At 46.9% G+C, this 17173-nt stretch overlaps 1 protein-coding gene across 1 annotated transcript in view; it reads right to left on the minus strand.

Moving 5' to 3' along the window:
- Nucleotides 1-17173, minus strand: part of LOC125487135 (serine/threonine-protein kinase BRSK2) — a 125442-nt gene that overhangs the window by 7783 nt on the left and 100486 nt on the right. Inside the window, exons 3-4 of the mRNA XM_048617358.1 lie at nucleotides 7094-7179; nucleotides 3739-3879 (exon numbers count right to left, since the gene is read on the minus strand). Of these exons, the coding sequence (XP_048473315.1) occupies nucleotides 3739-3879; nucleotides 7094-7179 (227 nt within the window). The remainder of the gene's footprint in view (nucleotides 1-3738; nucleotides 3880-7093; nucleotides 7180-17173) is intronic.

Consider the following 17173-nt stretch of genomic DNA (forward strand, 5'->3'; position numbering starts at 1 on the left):
TGTGTGTGTGTGTGTGTGTGTGTGTGTGTGAGAGTGAGTGTGTGAGAGTGAGTGTGTGTGTGTGAGACACTGAGTGTGTGTGTGTGTGAGAGAGTGTGTGTGTGTGTGTGTTTGTGTTTGTGTGTGTGTGTGTGTGAGTGAGTGAATGTGCATGTTATGCATGCCTGAATGTGTGCAAGTTGGACCGACTAAGTGTGTGAGAGTGCGTGAACGAGTGAGATGGAGTGCAGGCTGGATAGCCTCAAGTTTATGGAGACTGGAAAGTTGGTGATCAGCTAGGAGGGCATTTGAATAAACTGGACAGACTCAGCAAGTGTGGCTTCATCTGTTGAGAGAGAAACAGAGGTTCTGAAAAAGAATCAAAACCAGACTGGAAACGTTAATTCTGTTTCTCTACCCACAGATGCTGCCAGACCTGCTGGGTTTCGCCAGCATTCACTGTGTTTGTTTCAGATTTCTAGCATCAGCAGGATTCTGCCCACAACAACACCTCTACTTCCTCAGGAGGCTAAGAAAATTCAGCATGTCCATAAAGACTCTTACAAATTTCTAGTGATGCACCGTAGAAAGTATCCTATTTGAATGCATCACACCGTGATATGGCAAATGCTGTGCCCAAGACTACAAGAAACTACAGAGAGTTGTGAACACAGCCCAGTCCAGCACACAAACCAGCCTTCCTTCCATTGACTCCATCTATACTTCCCACTGCCTCTGGAAAGCAGCCAACACAATCTAAGACCCCTCCCTTACCGGTTATACTCTCTTCCACCTTCTTCTGTCAGGCAGAAGATATAAAAATTTGAATACATGTACGAACAGATTCAAGAACAGCTTCTTCCCCGCTGTTATCAGACTTTTGAATGGACCTCTTTAATGTTAATGTTGATCTCCCTCTGCACCTTCTCGGGCAGCTGTAATACTGTATCGTGCACTCTGTTCTGTTACTCTGATACACTTGTACAGTACTGTCTGCCTGTAAAGCACACAAGACAACATTTTTCACTGTACCTCAGTACAGGTGACAATAATAAACCAAATCAAATCATTTGAATGGTTGAGTGGAGAGGTAACTAAGGACTGAAGGAGGGTATCAGGAACAGATAGACACTCGGAAAGTCACCAGCCTCACAGCAGTACCTTTCAGATCACAACAACGCAGTGTGTTAAAAATAACTCAACCTCATCTCTCCTCTGGCCCTTTCGCCAATTATTTCAGATCTGTTTTCTACGGTTACTCCACCTGCTGCCTGTGGAAACACCCCCTCCCTCTCTCCCCATCCCTGATTGTAATTCTGAACGCCTCTAATCAAACTACAGGCAGCAGTGTCTGGGTTAGCCCTGGGTTGCTGTTGTTTCTGTGCTGGTTTGATTGCATGGGACGAGTTGTGAATTCAAACAGATCGTGGGGCTCCAAGTCTCCGACCTGTGCAAGTCCTCAATTGAAACACAGCTCCATCCATCACCCAGCCCCGCACTGACACTTCTGTCCCATCAGAAATGTGATTACACTGTTCCTGCAACATAATTACTCCTGGGCTCTGTAGCTGTGATTTGAATGAAGGATAATTCCAAAGCTGCTGTTTAACACCCATGTCCATTACGGCTGTTCACTGCCACTGAGAAGCCTCAGGATATTGGGAGATTCCTGTTATTCCCAGCCTGTAAGCAGCGAAACTCACGGAATTGTCACAGTCCAGCAGGAGGCCATTCAGCCCGCTGTTCCCACGCCAGCTCTCTGCAAACTCCGTCTCACTCCTGTGCCCTTTTCCCCCATAGGCCATGCACCTCTTTACTCTGCAGATAATTATCCAATTCTTTTACTAAAGTCACCATTGAATCTGCCTTCACTGCTCTCCAGGGGATTCCAGATCCACGCCAGTCAAAAAAATGAGGCAATTTCTCATTTTCACTTTGACTCTTTCAGGCATCACCCTAACAAACGCCTGTTCTCAACCCCTGCTCCTATCTCTCCAGCGAAGGCCCCTCTCGATATCAATCTTGTCCATCTCCTCTACAACTTCTTTCATAGAATCCCCACAGTGTGGAATCATTGAATCCACACTGACCCTCTGAAAAGCATTCCGCGCACCACCCCCACCAACCCCACCACCCCCCCCCCCCCCCACCCCCCCCGCTCCCCCCCCACCCCCTCCCCCCCCACCAACTCCCAGTTACCTTGCAATTCCCATGGCTAATTCACCTAGCCTGCACGTCCCTGGGCACTACAGGGAATTTAGCATGGCCAATCCACTTAACCTGCACATCTTTGGACAGTGGGAAGAAACCGGAGCACCCGGAGGAAACCCACACAGACACAGGGAAATGTGCAAACTCCACACAGACAAACGCCCGAGGGTGGAATCGAATCCGGGTCCCTGGCACTAATCACTAAGCCACCGTGTTGCTCCCTCCAAAGGGTACCTGGGGAAGCATTCCCTGCATCTCCTTATGTCCCAGTAATGGAAGTTCCTCATCCCTAGAAGCATGCTAATCAATATTTTTTATGTCCTTTCTAAAAGTCAGGAATCCACAATTGGGCACCATACTCTACAGCATTTCAGAAGGAAGCCTTCCTGTGGTGGTAATATCACTGGATTAATAATCCAAACCCCAGGCTAACATTCTGGAGGCACTGGTTCAAATCCCACCATGGACAGCTGCTGAAATTTGAAGACAATATAAAATCAGGAATTTATTTTTGTTTAAAAGACTAGCCATTGGCATCCATACTTGTTACAAGCCCATCTAGTTCACTACAGCCCTTTAGAGTAGGAAATCTGCCAACCTTACCTGCTCTGGTCTCCATGTGACTCCAGACCAAAGCAGTATAGGCGACTCTCAACTGCCCTCCGGGCAATATACGCTGGCCTGGCTAGTGACAAGAATTTAAGAAAACAAGTCATGGAGTCATACAGCACAGAAACAGACCCTTCGGTCCAACCAGTCCATGCCGACCATAATCCCAAACTAAACCAGTCCCACCTGCCTGCGTTTGGCCCATATCCCCCCCAAACATATTCATGTACCTATCCAAATGTCTTTTAAACATTGTAACTGTACCCACATCCACCACTTCTTCTGTCAGTTCATTCCACACATGAACCCCTCTGTGTAAAAAAATTGCCCCTCACATCTTTTTTAAAATATTTCTCCTCTCACCTTAAAAATATGTCCCCTAGTCTTGAAATCCCCACCTTGGGGAAAGACAGCTGCCACACACTGTATCTATATACCTCATGATTTTATAAATTTCTATAAGATCACCCCTCAACTTACTATGTTTCAGTGTAAAAAGCCCCAGCCTCTCCTTATAATTCAAACCCTCCATTCCCAGCAACATTCTGGTAAATCTCTTCAGAAACCTTCCCAGCTTAATAATATCCTTCCCTATGACAGGGCGACCAGAACTGGACACAGTATTCCAGAAGAGGCCTCACCAATGTCCTGTACAACCTCAACATGACGTCCCAACTCCTATACTCTAAAGGTCTACAGTATGTGTGAATGCCCTTAGGGAAAACTGTGTTGTGTAATAAATGCTACCTTGACCACAGATGTATAACTGATGTTTCACTCAATGTTTGTGGTCAGGGGCTGAGTAACAATTTAACAGCCTTGAACCAGTGCCTTCAGGAGAGATGGGGAGAAGGACCCTCAGGCCCAGCCAGAGTCAGCCCCTCATAGGGAGAAAAATTGCAGGGGGACAGCTTTCCAATGATAAAAATGACTCCTTACCATATCGAATGACTGTGACAGAAATCCAGTGCAGATAGAATTTGTCGGAAGAATTTGCGAGCTTCTTTTGGTGTCAATCTCCCCTTCTTGACAAGGTAATCAAACAGTTCCCCTCCGGACACATGTTCTAACACTAAGTACCTGAAAGTAGGAAGGAAAATTCAATGAAACTGAAAACAGGGCTCGACACTTTGCAAAGTTAGTCACCTCAAATGCTTCTTACTAACTGAGGATTGAACTCCAGATCGATTCCTTGCACCAGTGGCCCTTAAACGACAGACTCTTCATTTAGGACCCATGTAGGCCTTTGCCTCGGTGTCGGTGGCCCTTAGCAATATACTCAAAGGCCTCTCTCCAGATTCCTGTATCAGTGGGTCTTAGTATTTAAACACACTAGGCCTCTGGCTCCATTGCCCCTACAACTGTTAGCAACACACTGTGACGCCTATCTGTCCATGGCCTGGTAATGACGGCCCCTAGCAACGTAAGCATTGACAAGCCTGTCACCAGGCCCCTGCACCAAAGGGGGAAAAAAAGAGCAAAAAAAAAGTAGAAGTTGGAAATGAAGGTATTGGTCTGAATTCTTTTACTGGTTTCTCCTGGAAAATTGTGCAAATCCATTCTTTTTTGCCTTTTAACTGCCCTCCTCTCTTAACGGTGCTGGCTTTTGCTGAGGGGCTACAGCCGTGGTGTCAATCTGCCTCCCAGTCAATTGGACATCCTCCGCATATGAGCCCATGTGACCATAGAGGGGATCATAGCTTAAGCCTGAGCTTTCATCTCCATTGAATTTTCACTTCTGACCTCAGAGACATTGTCTATAGCTTCTTGACATTCCTCTGAGTTGAATCCAGTTATACCAAGGATGTGCTGAGACACATGAGGACATCTGGGCAGGCCATTGCGGTACACAGCAGTGAATAGCCAGTGACCCTTAACAGAAGAGGCCATTGCTTTCGGGAGTCTGGCAGTGGGTTTGGACTGCAGCCTATCACAGATAGCGATCTGAAGCCACAACATTCATGTTTCAGGTGATTTATATTTCTGCTGGGAACATTAACTCGCTGCGAAAAGTTCACCCAAAATTGGAAACTTAACGCAATGAACCTTTTTAGTTTGATGTCAAGTCCACCAGCCCACAATCCACTCCTTTGCTCCTGCAAGGGTGGCAGGGAAGGAGTGAGAGAGAGAAAGAAAGGCATAAGTGAGAGAGACGAGAAAATGGAAGACAGAGAGAAAGAAAGGCATAAGAGAGAGAGAAGAGAGAATGGAAGACAGAGAGAAAGAAAGGCATAAGAGAGAGAGACGAGAGAATGGAAGACAGAGAGAAAGAAAGGCATAAGAGAGAGCGAAGAGAGAATGGAAGACAGAGAGAACGAAAGGCATAAGAGAGAGAGAAGAGAGAATGGAAGACAGACAGAAAGAAAGGCATAAGAGAGAGCAAAGAGAGAATGGAAGACAGAGAGAAAGAAAGGCATAAGTGAGAGAGAAGAGAGAATGGAAGACAGAGAGAAGGTGAAGGAAAGATACAGGAAGGTATGGGTGGAGAGTGAGAGAGAGAGGAAGCGTGTGAGGGAAAAAAGGAATGGACAGAGAAAGGGAGGACTGCTCGAGGGATGGAAGGAGGGAGGATAACAGAAGTAGGGATGGATAAAGGGAAGGAGGGAAGTACAGAGGAGAAGGGTGGGACAGAGGGATGCAGAGAAGAACAGTGGGAAGAAAGAAAGGATAGTGGAAAAAAGGAAGAAGGTAACAGGAAGAAAATACCCTCTTAAAAGTTAGAGCTGATACTTTGACATAGATGAATCAACTCCAGACACAAAATCCTGAAAGAAACAAACAGAACGCGAGGCAGGAAAACGTGCAGAGTCCCAAGAACATTCAACGTTACTGTCAATAAAAGTTAAATGTTTTAATTAAACTGGAAGAGGTGAGGTTGAAGCAGCTTTACAGGCTCTCTCATTGATCTAGTATTTAAATGCAGCCTGGGCTATTTGGATGGAATTTCAGCTCCCCGACTCACGGTGAATTGGGTTTGGGGGCAATTTCAATCGAATACCCACTGCGCAATGGACTAGCATAGAGGAATATTTTGTGTCAAACTCTCCTGTACCTGCCAACTGAAGAGACAGAAAGTCAACTGTATTCGTCTGATGCTTTCCACAACCTCAGGGCATGAGAGGCAGCCAAGTGCTCTGGAAGTGGGACAGACTCTGATAGGTCAAGCAGGACACATTACCGCGAATCTGTACACAGCAAGCTCCCACAAACCTTAGTGGCGATAATTTGTCCTGAATGAGAGTGACTGAGGGACTCATAGTGCCCACAGCACCAGGCTGAACACCTCCTCCCCACTCTCCATAAGACCAAGCAGTAACTGAGAGATGGTAGTGCAATGGTAAGGTCACTGGCCTTATAATCAAGCCGGAGAGGGTGATAGCCTAGTGGTATTATAACTGAACTGTTAATCCAGAGACCCAAGTAATGTTCTGGGCACCTGGGTTTGAATTATGGCAAATGGTGGCATTTGAATTCAATTTTTTTTAAAAATCTGGAATTAAGAATCTGATGACGACCTTGAATCCATTGTTGATTCTTGGGAAAAATCCATCTGGTGCATAAAATGTTCTTGAGGGAGAGGAAGTGCCATCCTTACCTGGTCTGGCCTACATGTGACTCCAGACCCACACCAATGTGGTTGACTTTTAACTGCCCTCTGGGTAATAAATGCTGGCCTAACTGGTGATGCCCACATCCCATGACTAGATAATAAGAGAAGCTTTGGCTCACGTTCCAGGTATTTGAGTTCGAATCGCACCAGGATGGCTAGGGCATTTATACTGACCCAGAAGAACATGTTGAAAACTAGCAAATGAGACATACTGGTCAGTTCTGCATTGTGTACTTAAAAAATGGAGCTCCAGTATGTTCACTTGAAGTATCATCGAGTTTGTCCCTCAGAAATAAAATAGTCTCATCAATAATAATTAAAACTTCCAGATTGTTCTATCTGGTTCATGAGTGCCCTTCAGGGGAGGAAATCTGTCACCCAAAACAGTGTACGAAAATGAACATATTTACAGGTTCCTAAGGGCCTCAGTTTAACATCACATTGAAAGGCTGTGCCTCTGACAGTGTGGCACACCCTCAGTATCACAAATGTCTCCAGAGCGGGACTGGAACCCACAATCTCCTGACTCCAAGCCACTGAGCATCTTTTACACCACTCCCTGGATTTAACACAGAGCGAAACCAACTTTATTTTCTAAATCGTTCGGAGGTACACTCTAATGGTCTCGGAGGGCGACCGAGCATGTGCACACCCTGTAAAACAAGCCAAAAATATAATACCTACAAATATTTCTTATTTTCGTATACGTCATGGAGCTTCAGAACATGAGGGTGCTCGATCAGCTTCAGAATGGCAATCTCCCGCTCCACCTGTAGGGAGGAAAAGACCCATTATACCCAATCCTGGCAGCAGGAGGCAGCATCAGTGCCAAGTGTCAGCAAAGAAATAGTCACAGGAGACTCCACGCAAGACTTCAGACCTGTTCCCCCTTTCAATTACATCCAGGACAATTTATGGCTCAAATTCATCTGATCTTGAGATTGCACTCAGAGAACTGAGTGCAGTTTTCACCTCCGTATCTAGAGAGGAATGTTCTTCTTTTGGAGACACAGTAAGGTGAAGATTCACCGGATTGTTCCCAGGGGTGTTCCCAGGGAATGATGGGGTGGTCTGATGACAAAAGGCTGAACAAATTGGGTTTATACTCTCAGGAATGTGAGAGCTGATCTCATTGAAACGTGGACATTTCCAGAGGGCTTCAACAGAATAGACACAGAAACAAACACAGATAACCACAAGACCATAAAAATGATATAGAGGGAGGCCATTTGGCCCATCTTATCCGTGCCGATCCAAAGACAGCCAGATGCCCTTTCTAATCCCATCTTCCTGCACGTGGCCCATAGCCCTGCAGCTTACAGCACGCAAGGTGCAGATCCAGGTAATTTTTAAAAGAGTTTATGTCTCTGTCTCCACCACCAACTCAGGCAGCAAATTCCAAGCACCCACCACTCTCTGTGTAAAACAAGTTTTTCCTCAAATCCCCCTTAACCCTTCTGCCACTTAGTTTGAATCTATAAGCCCTGAAAGGCTGCAGAAACTTAGCAAGTGTTCTGAAGAGGTCATACCGAACTTGAAACGTAACAGTGGCTACAGAGCTTCTGAGTTTCTCCAGCAATTTCTGGTTTTCTTTCAGAATTTCCAGCATCCACAGCCTTTATCTGAGTGCAGACGCAGAGATTGTTTCCCCAGGTTGGGGAATATACAGATGGGGCACAATTCCCATGAGGGGAGATGATGGCACAATGGCTAGTTATCCAGACGCTCAGGTTAATGTTCTTGGGAATGTGCGTTCGAATCTCACCAGGACAGCTGGTAGAATTTAAAGTCAATTGATAAAAAGTCAGGGTTTAAAGCTAAGGCTGTTGTGGAGCTTGAAAGGGTTCAGAAAAGATTTACAAGGATGTTGCCAGGATCAGAGGGTTTGAGATATAGGGAGAGGCTGAATAGGCTGGGACTGTTCTACCTTAGAGTGTTGGAGGATGAGAGGTGATCTTAAAGAGGTTTATAACATCATGAGGGGCACGGATAGAGTGAATAGCCAAGGTCTTTTCCCCAGGGCACAGGAGTTTAAAACTAGAGGGTGTAGGTTTAAGGTGAGAGAGGAAAGATTTAAAAGGGACCTAAGGGGCAACTTTTTCACACAGAGGGTGGTGCGTGTATGGAATGAGCTGCCAAAGGAAGTAGTGGAAACTGGTACAATTACAACATTTAAAAGGCATCTGGATGGGTAAATGAGTAGGAAGGTTTTAGAGGGATATGGGCCAAATGGGACCTGATTAATTCAGGATATCTGGCCGGCATGGACGAGTTGGACCGAAGGGTCTGTTTCTGTACTGTATATCTCTACGACTCTATGACTCCAATCCCGGTAATAGTGACCATGAAATTACCACTGATTGTCGTAAAAAAACCAGTTGGTTTACTGATGTCCTTTAGGGAAGGAAATCTGCCATCCTTACCTGGTCTGGCCTACATGTGACTCCAGACCCATAGCAATGGGGCTGACCCAGAATTGCCCTCTGAAATGGCCTCACAAGTTCAGGGGTGATTAGAGATGGGCAGCAGGTACTGGTCTTGCTTATGATGCCTCACCCCATGAGTAAAAGCCACAGGACAAACAGTTGATTATTTAGGACTTAGATAACAAAAAGAAATGGATTCCCTCAGATCGCGGTGAATCTCTGGAATTCTCTATCGCAGAGGGCTGTAGATTCTCAGTCATTGAGGATGTTTACATCTGAGATCTAGAGACGTTTAGCTTCTCAGGAAATCGAGGGTCACAGGGCAGGAAAGTGGAATTGAAGATCAGCCATCACCATATATTGATTGATTTTGATTTAATGTCATGTGTACCGAAGTACAGTGAAAAGCTTTGTATATGAGCGGTACAGGCAGATCACAGCAAGCAAAGGATGGACAGATCAAAAAGACTAAGAGGCATACAGGTTACATTGCAGGTTACATTATTTGAGGCTGGAGTCCATTCAACAGTCTGATAATGGCTGGAAAGAAGCTGTTCCTCAACTTGCTTGTACCTGTGTTCAGGCTTCCCACCAGCATCCACATCCAGAAGATCATCAGGCACCATTTCTGCCACCTCCAGCGAGATGCCACCACCAGACACATATTCCCCTCCCCTCCCTTGTCCGCCTTCTGCAGGGACCGTTCCCTCCGGGACACCCTGGTCCACACTTCCTTTACCCCCAGTAATACCCCTACAACCCCACGGCACCTTTCCCTGTAACCAGCAAAGGTGCAACACCTGCCCATTTACCTCCTCCCTCCCCAGTATCTAAGGGCCCAAACATACCTTCCAGGTGAAGCAACACTTCACCTGCACTTCCCAGAATCTGTTCTACTGCATTCGCTGCTCACAATGTGGTCTCCTCTACATTGGGGAAAGAAAGTGTAGACTTGGTGACTGCTTCGCAGAACATCAATGTTCTGCTCGCAAAAAAGACCCTGAACTACCTTTTGCCTGCCACTTTAACGCACCACCCTTTCCCTGGCCAACATCTGTCTCTGGCTTGCTGCAGTGTTCCAGCGAAGCCCAATGCAAGCTGGAGGAACAACACCACATTTTCTGAAGAGGGGTCTAGGCCCGAAACGTCAGCCTTCCTGCTCCTCTGATGCTGCTTGGCCTGCTGTGTTCATCCAACTCTACACCTTGTTATGTCAGATTCTCCAGCATCTGCAGTTCCTGCTATCTCTCACCACATTTTCCACTTGGGGACCCTACAGCCCTCCGGACTCAATATCGAGTTCAATAATTTTAGGGCCTAAACTCTCCCAGGTCCCAGCCCCCTACCCCACACACCAGGCCTTGTACCACATAGCCTGCCATTCCACACCCCCTGTTGTTAGTCACTAACAGACCCCATTAACAACTACTCACCCTCCCAGCCTGATTGTTAGCAACTCCTTTGTCTGTCCAACTGTCTTTCTCTATCCTATCATTTACTCCCTACCCCATTCCCCTTCCTATTTTCTGCATATAAACTGATGTTTTCCCAGCCACTATCAGTTCTGAGGAAGGATCACCGGACCTGAAACTCTGTTTTTTCCTTCAGAAAAAGCTTTTCCAGCAGCTTCTGTTTTTGTTCTGTATCTTCTGCCTGACTGAAGAGGTTGTAGGAGGTCATCACCAGGGTGGGATGCCTGGGGAGACCAAATGGTCTACTCCTGCTCTTATTTTTAGTGTTTTAACATTGATTACGTTACCCTACAAAAATCAATGCCCCCAGTAGATCCACATCAGTCTTTTGGAAAAGCAAGTTCCAGATTCCAGAGGTGCTTTGTTCTTCTTTTGAACCACCCAAATTGCTGGGCAAAGCCCCCTTCTGGATTTCTTCACAAGTAACAGCCATTTCCAACAAGACAACATTTAATCAGCTTCCCCTTGACATCCAATGGCATTACCTTCTCTGAATCCCACATCCTGAATCGACATCCTGGGTGTAACCACTGACCAGAAATTGAGTCGGATTGATCATACAAAACCCTGCAGCTACAACAACACATCAGAAGGCTGGTGTAGAGATTGGAATGAGGTTGGTCAGGTAGATCTCATTGAGAATGAGTTCCCTGATTGGCCCAGGTTAACAGCCCCAATCAGCGAATCCTGGCTGACAGACAGAAATAGGAGTCTCAGGGATCCTCCTCACTCTAGGGACTGGCTCTGATCTAGCTCGTCTGTGTACTGTGCCTGTGTAAATAATGGGTGACCTGGTGACTGATGCTGGCCTCCATGGAGTTATTTCAGCTAGGAATCCCGCAGTGAGGATCTCACCTCCTGAACAATCGATCCTATGCGAAAAAGGGTGTTGATTGATTGGCAAGTCGATCCCTATTGGTTGAGGCATTGCCATGGTGATAGCCCCAAAGGCTTTTTCTCTCAAAGGCTCCATGTTACTGGCTGCCTGTAATTCTAATTCTCCATCTTGCTCCTCCCACTGACCTCTTGTCCCCAGCCTGTTGTGCAGTTCCAATAAAGCTCAACAACAGCATCTCATCCTTCCACCAGGTTTACAGTCTTCCAAACTCAATGCTGAGATCAACGATTTCAAACTTAGACCCCAATACATTTGTTTTCAAGTATCACTGGGTACAGCACAAAGGGAAAGTGAGAGAGAAAACAGAATTGGCATAGGAAAGGAAACAAAATGGAAGAAGGGGTGGCTGCATCTTCAGTAACCCAAACCCCCAGACCTTCCCTGAAGCTGTCCACCTCTCGTCCCTCCTTTAAGGTGACCTGTAATACTGATCAAGATTTTGGTCACTTCTGCTTCTAAAACCTTATTGAATGGCCCGGTGTCAAATTTTGTCGGATTCCTGTGGGATGCACTGGGCCGTTTATGCCGCTGCAAAGTTGCTACCTAAAAGCAAAGTATTTGTTGTTGAAGTTAGGAGGTTGTGGGACTTTGGAATTCAAAGGCACAGTCAGATCCCATGAAAGTGCTGTCCTTTCCTCTCGGGGATTTCACCAACCCATTGGTAGGGTTTGAGCATCTCTGACAAGACCACCGTCTGTTGTTCATCCCCAACTGCCCTCGAGACGGTAGTGGTTGTGAATCACCTTCTTGAAGAGCCTTAGGGGTCACCCACAGTCCTGTTAGGAAGGGAGTTGCTGGATTTTGAGTCCGCGACAGTGGGGGAATAGCCATTATCATTCCATATCAGGACAGTGTCTGGTTCGGAGGGAAACAGGGAGACATTGGTGTTCCCACACATCAGTTACCCCTTGTCCTTCTGGATGGCGGAGGTCGCGGGTCTGAAAGGTGCCATCCAAAGGGTCTTGGTGAGTTCCTGCCGTGCATTTTGAGATGGTGCATGCTGCTGACGTTGTCTTGAAGGTGGTGAATGTTTGTGCCAGATCGGTCTTCATAAAACCATTTGAATGCGGCATCGTTCATCAGGTGCCCAACTCATCCGTGGATGGCTAGAGTCTTGAGGGAACCAAGAGGTAAACTCCTGCCCTGTCCAACATTGATCTACTTTGTCCTGGATGGTGTCAAGTTTCTTCAGCGTTGTTGGAGCTGCACCCATCCAGGCCAGTGGGGAGCACGCTCCTGACTTGTGCCTTGTCGATGGTGGGCAGACTTTGGCGAGTCAGGATGTGAGTTATTTCCCACTGAATTCCTCGCACCTGACCTGTCCTTGCAGCCACTGCATTCATACGGCTAGTCCAGTTCAGTTTCTGGTCTGTGGTAACCTCCAGGAAGTTGATAGCGGGGGGGATTCAGTGATGGTAATGCTGCTGAAGATCAGTGGCAATGTTTCGATTCTCTCGTGTTGGAGATGGTTAGTGTCTCTCTCTCTGCATAACCTAAAGCTTGATTGTTGTCTCGTCCTAGTTGCGCATACGCTCCAGTATATGAGGCGAGGCGAGTGGCAGTAGACACAGTGGGGTCATGAGCAAATGTACCCCTCTTGTGAGCTATGTCTGCGGGACAGTCACCATGTAAACATGTTGCACATGAAGTGTTAATGCTCTGAACTCCATGACTGTGTGCAAGAGCTGATGCAGGACACCAGATGGTGAATGGTGTTGAGGAGCCATCATCTAACTGAACGATGGAGCAAGCTTAAGGGGCCTACGCCTGCTCCTGAGTAACAAATGCCAGTGGTCAGCACAATTAGTCAGAACTGAGCAGCACAGTATTTGGGAAGGCTGTACGCTGCAGCTCCAAGCACTTGCTATGTTCCAAAAATTCAGCTGCTACAGCAAGACTGAGGATGAAGGGGAAAGGGGCACAGTGCAGCCAGAACCAAGTCCTGTCCCCAAACCACACCCCGACCCCACCATGAAACCATTTGAATGTAGCATCGTGTTTTGGTGTCCAGTTCCATGCCAACTCATCCATGGATGGCGAGAGGCCTGAGGGGACCAAGAGATAAAACCCCTGCCCTGTTCGACATCGATCTGTGTCCATCCGGAGCTCCAGTCACAAGGTTCGGCCAAATTTTCATTCCGGAGTCAGGAGCCAATGCCTGGGTAATCCCGACGCCATCTTCAAACGCAAATACAACAAGAAACAAGAGAGCAGGAATAGGTCCTCGAGCCTGCTCCACCATTCTAGGTCACTCTGATCACCTAGCTCCATGGCATTTTCACACATCTCTCAATGTCACTGATCCCCAGAAATGCATCAATTCTGTCTGTGTGGAGTTTGCATGTTCTCCCCATGTCTATGTGGGTTTCCTCCGGGTGCTCCGGTTTCCTCCCACAGTCCAAAGATGTGCAGGTTAGGGTGGATTGGCCATGCTAAATTGCCCCCATAGTGTCCAGGAATGTACAGACTAGGTGGATTAGCCAGGGGGAAATGCAGGATTAGAGGGAATAAGGTTGTGGGGGGGGGCAGGTGTGTTTGGATGCTCTTCAGAGGGTCGGAGTAAATTCAATGGTCTGAATGGCCTGTTCCTGAACTGTAGGGATTCCATGATGATGATGATGAATTTCTACCTTGAATCCATTTAATGTCTGAGCCTCCACATCCCTCTCAGTTACGGAATTCCAAACAGCCACTATCCTCTAAGTCCAGAAGTTCATCTTTATCTCAGTCCTCAATGTTCTTTAATCTGGGACCATGTTCCTGATTGTAGACGCTCCAACCGCACCCCCAGAAGCCAAAAACATCCTTTGTGCAACTGCCCTGTTGAGACCTGAAAGAATTTTGTTTCAATAAGGTCACTTATCATTCTTCTAAACTCCAGGAAGTACAGGCCCTGGTTTCCTCAATCCATCCTCTTGGACAGTTCGGTCACCCCAGGAATTAGTCTGGGAAATCTTGGGTGTCCCCTCTTTATGGCAAGTGTACCCTTCCTGAGGTAAGGGGGCTAGGATTGCACATAATTGTCCAGGTGCTGTCTCACTAAGGTTCCATACAAATAAAGCAAGACATCTTTACTCCTGTCCTCATATCCTCTTGCGACAAAGGCCAACGTGCCATTTATCTTCCTAAGTACTTGCTGCATCTACAGGTTAGCTTTGGTGACTTATGGACAAAGACACGCAATCCCTTTGGACATCACCATTTTCCAATCTCTCACCATTTACAAAAAAAATACTCTGTGCCTCTATCCCTCCTATTAAACAGAAAAGCCTCACACTTATCCACATTATAGAAATGAGGAGCAGGATGGTGTCATATGGCCCTATTCCACCATTCAATATGATCATGGCTGATCTTCTATCTCAATGTCATAATCCACTGTCTCCCCACATCCAAACATTTATCCATCTCTTTTTATGAATCTGCTCAGTGACTTGGCCTCCACAGCTTTCTGTAGTAGAGGTTCACTACTCTATGAAGAAATCTTTCCTCTTCTCAGTTCTGAGTGGTCTACCCTGTGTCCTGAGATTCTGATCCCTGTTCTAAACTCCCCAACCAGGGAAACATCTCCCTGTTAGAATTTTCAATTATGTTCATCAACCAAGTTCTTGCACATTCACTCAGTCGGTCAAAATCCCCTTGAAGCCTCTTTGCATCCTTTTACCGGTCAAGGCCTGTACCCAGTTAGAATCATAGAGTTGTACAGCATGGAAACAGACCCTTCAGTCCAACCAGGCCATGCTGACCATGTTCCCAAACTAAACTAGTCCCACCTGCCTGTGTTTGACCCATATCCCTCCAGACCTTTCCTATTCATGTTCTGATCCAGATGTATCCTCTGTTGTCCTTCCGTGAACCAATCCTCAATCCATATCAGTATATTACCCCCAGTCTCAGCTAATTAGGCCAGGAGCAATTACAACACCCAATCGGCAATGGCAGGTGTGTTTTGGAAGTGGATCCTGCTGAAAGGCAGGCAAGTGGCCATCACATGTCTCTCCACTGCCTTGCTGGGCGTCGTGGGCTGCAGGTATTCATTGCCGTGCAGAGAAGCAGGCAGATAGCCAACAGGAAAGTAGCCAGAGCTCCATGTCTCAATCATTCCATTCCACACAGAGTGGTTGCACGGCGTGTCCGGCTAGTTCTCTGGAGGAGCAATGCATCCAGTGCCATCTCCCCACCTTCTCCCTGTGACTTCTCCTTTTCAAATAGGAATCCCATTCCTTCCTTGACTACAGTTGCCTCCACCACACACTCCCCCATATCCCAGCAGCTCACACTGCACCGTGAAGGCTTCTCCTCGTGTCTCCATTGCTTCTTTGGCCCCTCGCTTTAAATCTATTCTCTCTCGTTCTCAATCTCTGCACCAACGGGAACAGTTTCTCTCTACTGACTCTTCCAGACTTTCCTAACCATTTCATCTCCCCAGCTTCTCCTTCCCTTAGGATCCTTATCCACACTGAACAACATCACTCTTAACAGCTAATCACTGACATGCACCCAAGGGTGCCCACTTCCCATTTTGAAAATTCCCTTCTTGCCTTCCCCGTCTTTCTCCTTAGCAGGATCCTTGTGAGGTTTAACAAGCTGGTGTTAGGAGGTAGGGGACGGGAGTGGTGCAGGAGGCTTGCTGAGTCTCCCAAATCCACACCACACCCCTCGCACGCTCTCTACAATCAGTGCTGAACCTTCCAGAAGCATTTGAAATATTGTGAGCAGTTTTGCGTAGCGTATCTAAGGAAGGATGTGCTGGCCTTGGAGGGGGTTCAGAGGAGGTTTTCAAGAATGGCTTGTCATGTGAGGAGCAGCTGGGTCTGTACTCGATGGAGTTTAGAAGGATTGGTTGTGGGGGATGGTGGAATCTGATTGAAATGTACAAAATACCAAGAGGCCTGGATAGATTGGACGTGTAGAAGATGTTTCCACTCATAGGAGAGACTAGGACCTGAGGGCACAGCTTCAGAGTGAAGGGACAACCCTGAGGAGGAATCTCTTCAGCCAAAGGGTGATGAATCAATGAAAGTGCTGCAGAGGGCTGTGGTGGGCCAAATCATTGAGTGTCTTTAAGACAGAGATAGATAGTTTCTTGATTGGTATAGGAATCAAGGGTTACGGTGCGAAGGCAGGAGATTGAGAAACATATCAGCCATGATTGAATGGCACAGCAGACTCAATGGGCTGAATGGCCTAATTCTGCTCCTGTATCCTATGGGCTTATCAGTATGCCTTCCAGGAATGCAATCATCAATCTGCAGCTAAATGTACAATGAAAATCTAATCCAAAGAGTCCAAACAGTGATGCTCAGATCACCTTAGATCTTCCTCGATGTTTATACTTCAATCGTTGTGTTCGGATGTGATATGACACATCTCTGGAGCAGGTGAGACTTGAGCACGGGCCTCCGACCTCAGATGTAGAAATACGACCACTGCACCATAAAAGCCTCTATATTATCAAGTGAGGTCGTTAAACCAGCCACGGTCCCTTCCTCCTGTTTATCATTCTGATGTGAACTCTGGATCCAAACCAGTAGATGGGACAGAAAATCAGAACACCTTCCATTGTGGGTAGGGCAATTTTTTTTTTACTGACCTGTTTTGACATATTACAACACATCGCTGTAGCTGGTGGGACTTGAATCTTGTCCTCCTACATCACAACAGCCCAATGGGTAGAGTTTATTGACGACTCAGTCTTACAGCTCCTTCCAGACCCGTCAATGCTATAGGAATCCCCTGTGCACTAGGACAATTATTAGCCGTCGGACGGAGCCAGTAAAGGTGAGTGTAGGTAGGGAGTTAGGAAGGGGATAGGTCAGTCCAGGGAGGACGGACAGGTCAAGGGGGCGGGATGAGGTTGGTCGGTAGGAGATGGAGGTGTGGCTTGAGGTGGAAGGAGGGGATAGGTGGGAGGAAGAACAGGTCAGGGAGGCAGGGACGAGCTGGACTGGTTTTGGGATGCGGTAGG

This window comes from Rhincodon typus, chromosome 37 (assembly GCF_021869965.1).
Source record: "Rhincodon typus isolate 14 chromosome 37, sRhiTyp1.1, whole genome shotgun sequence".
Taxonomy (NCBI): Eukaryota; Metazoa; Chordata; class Chondrichthyes; order Orectolobiformes; family Rhincodontidae; genus Rhincodon; species Rhincodon typus.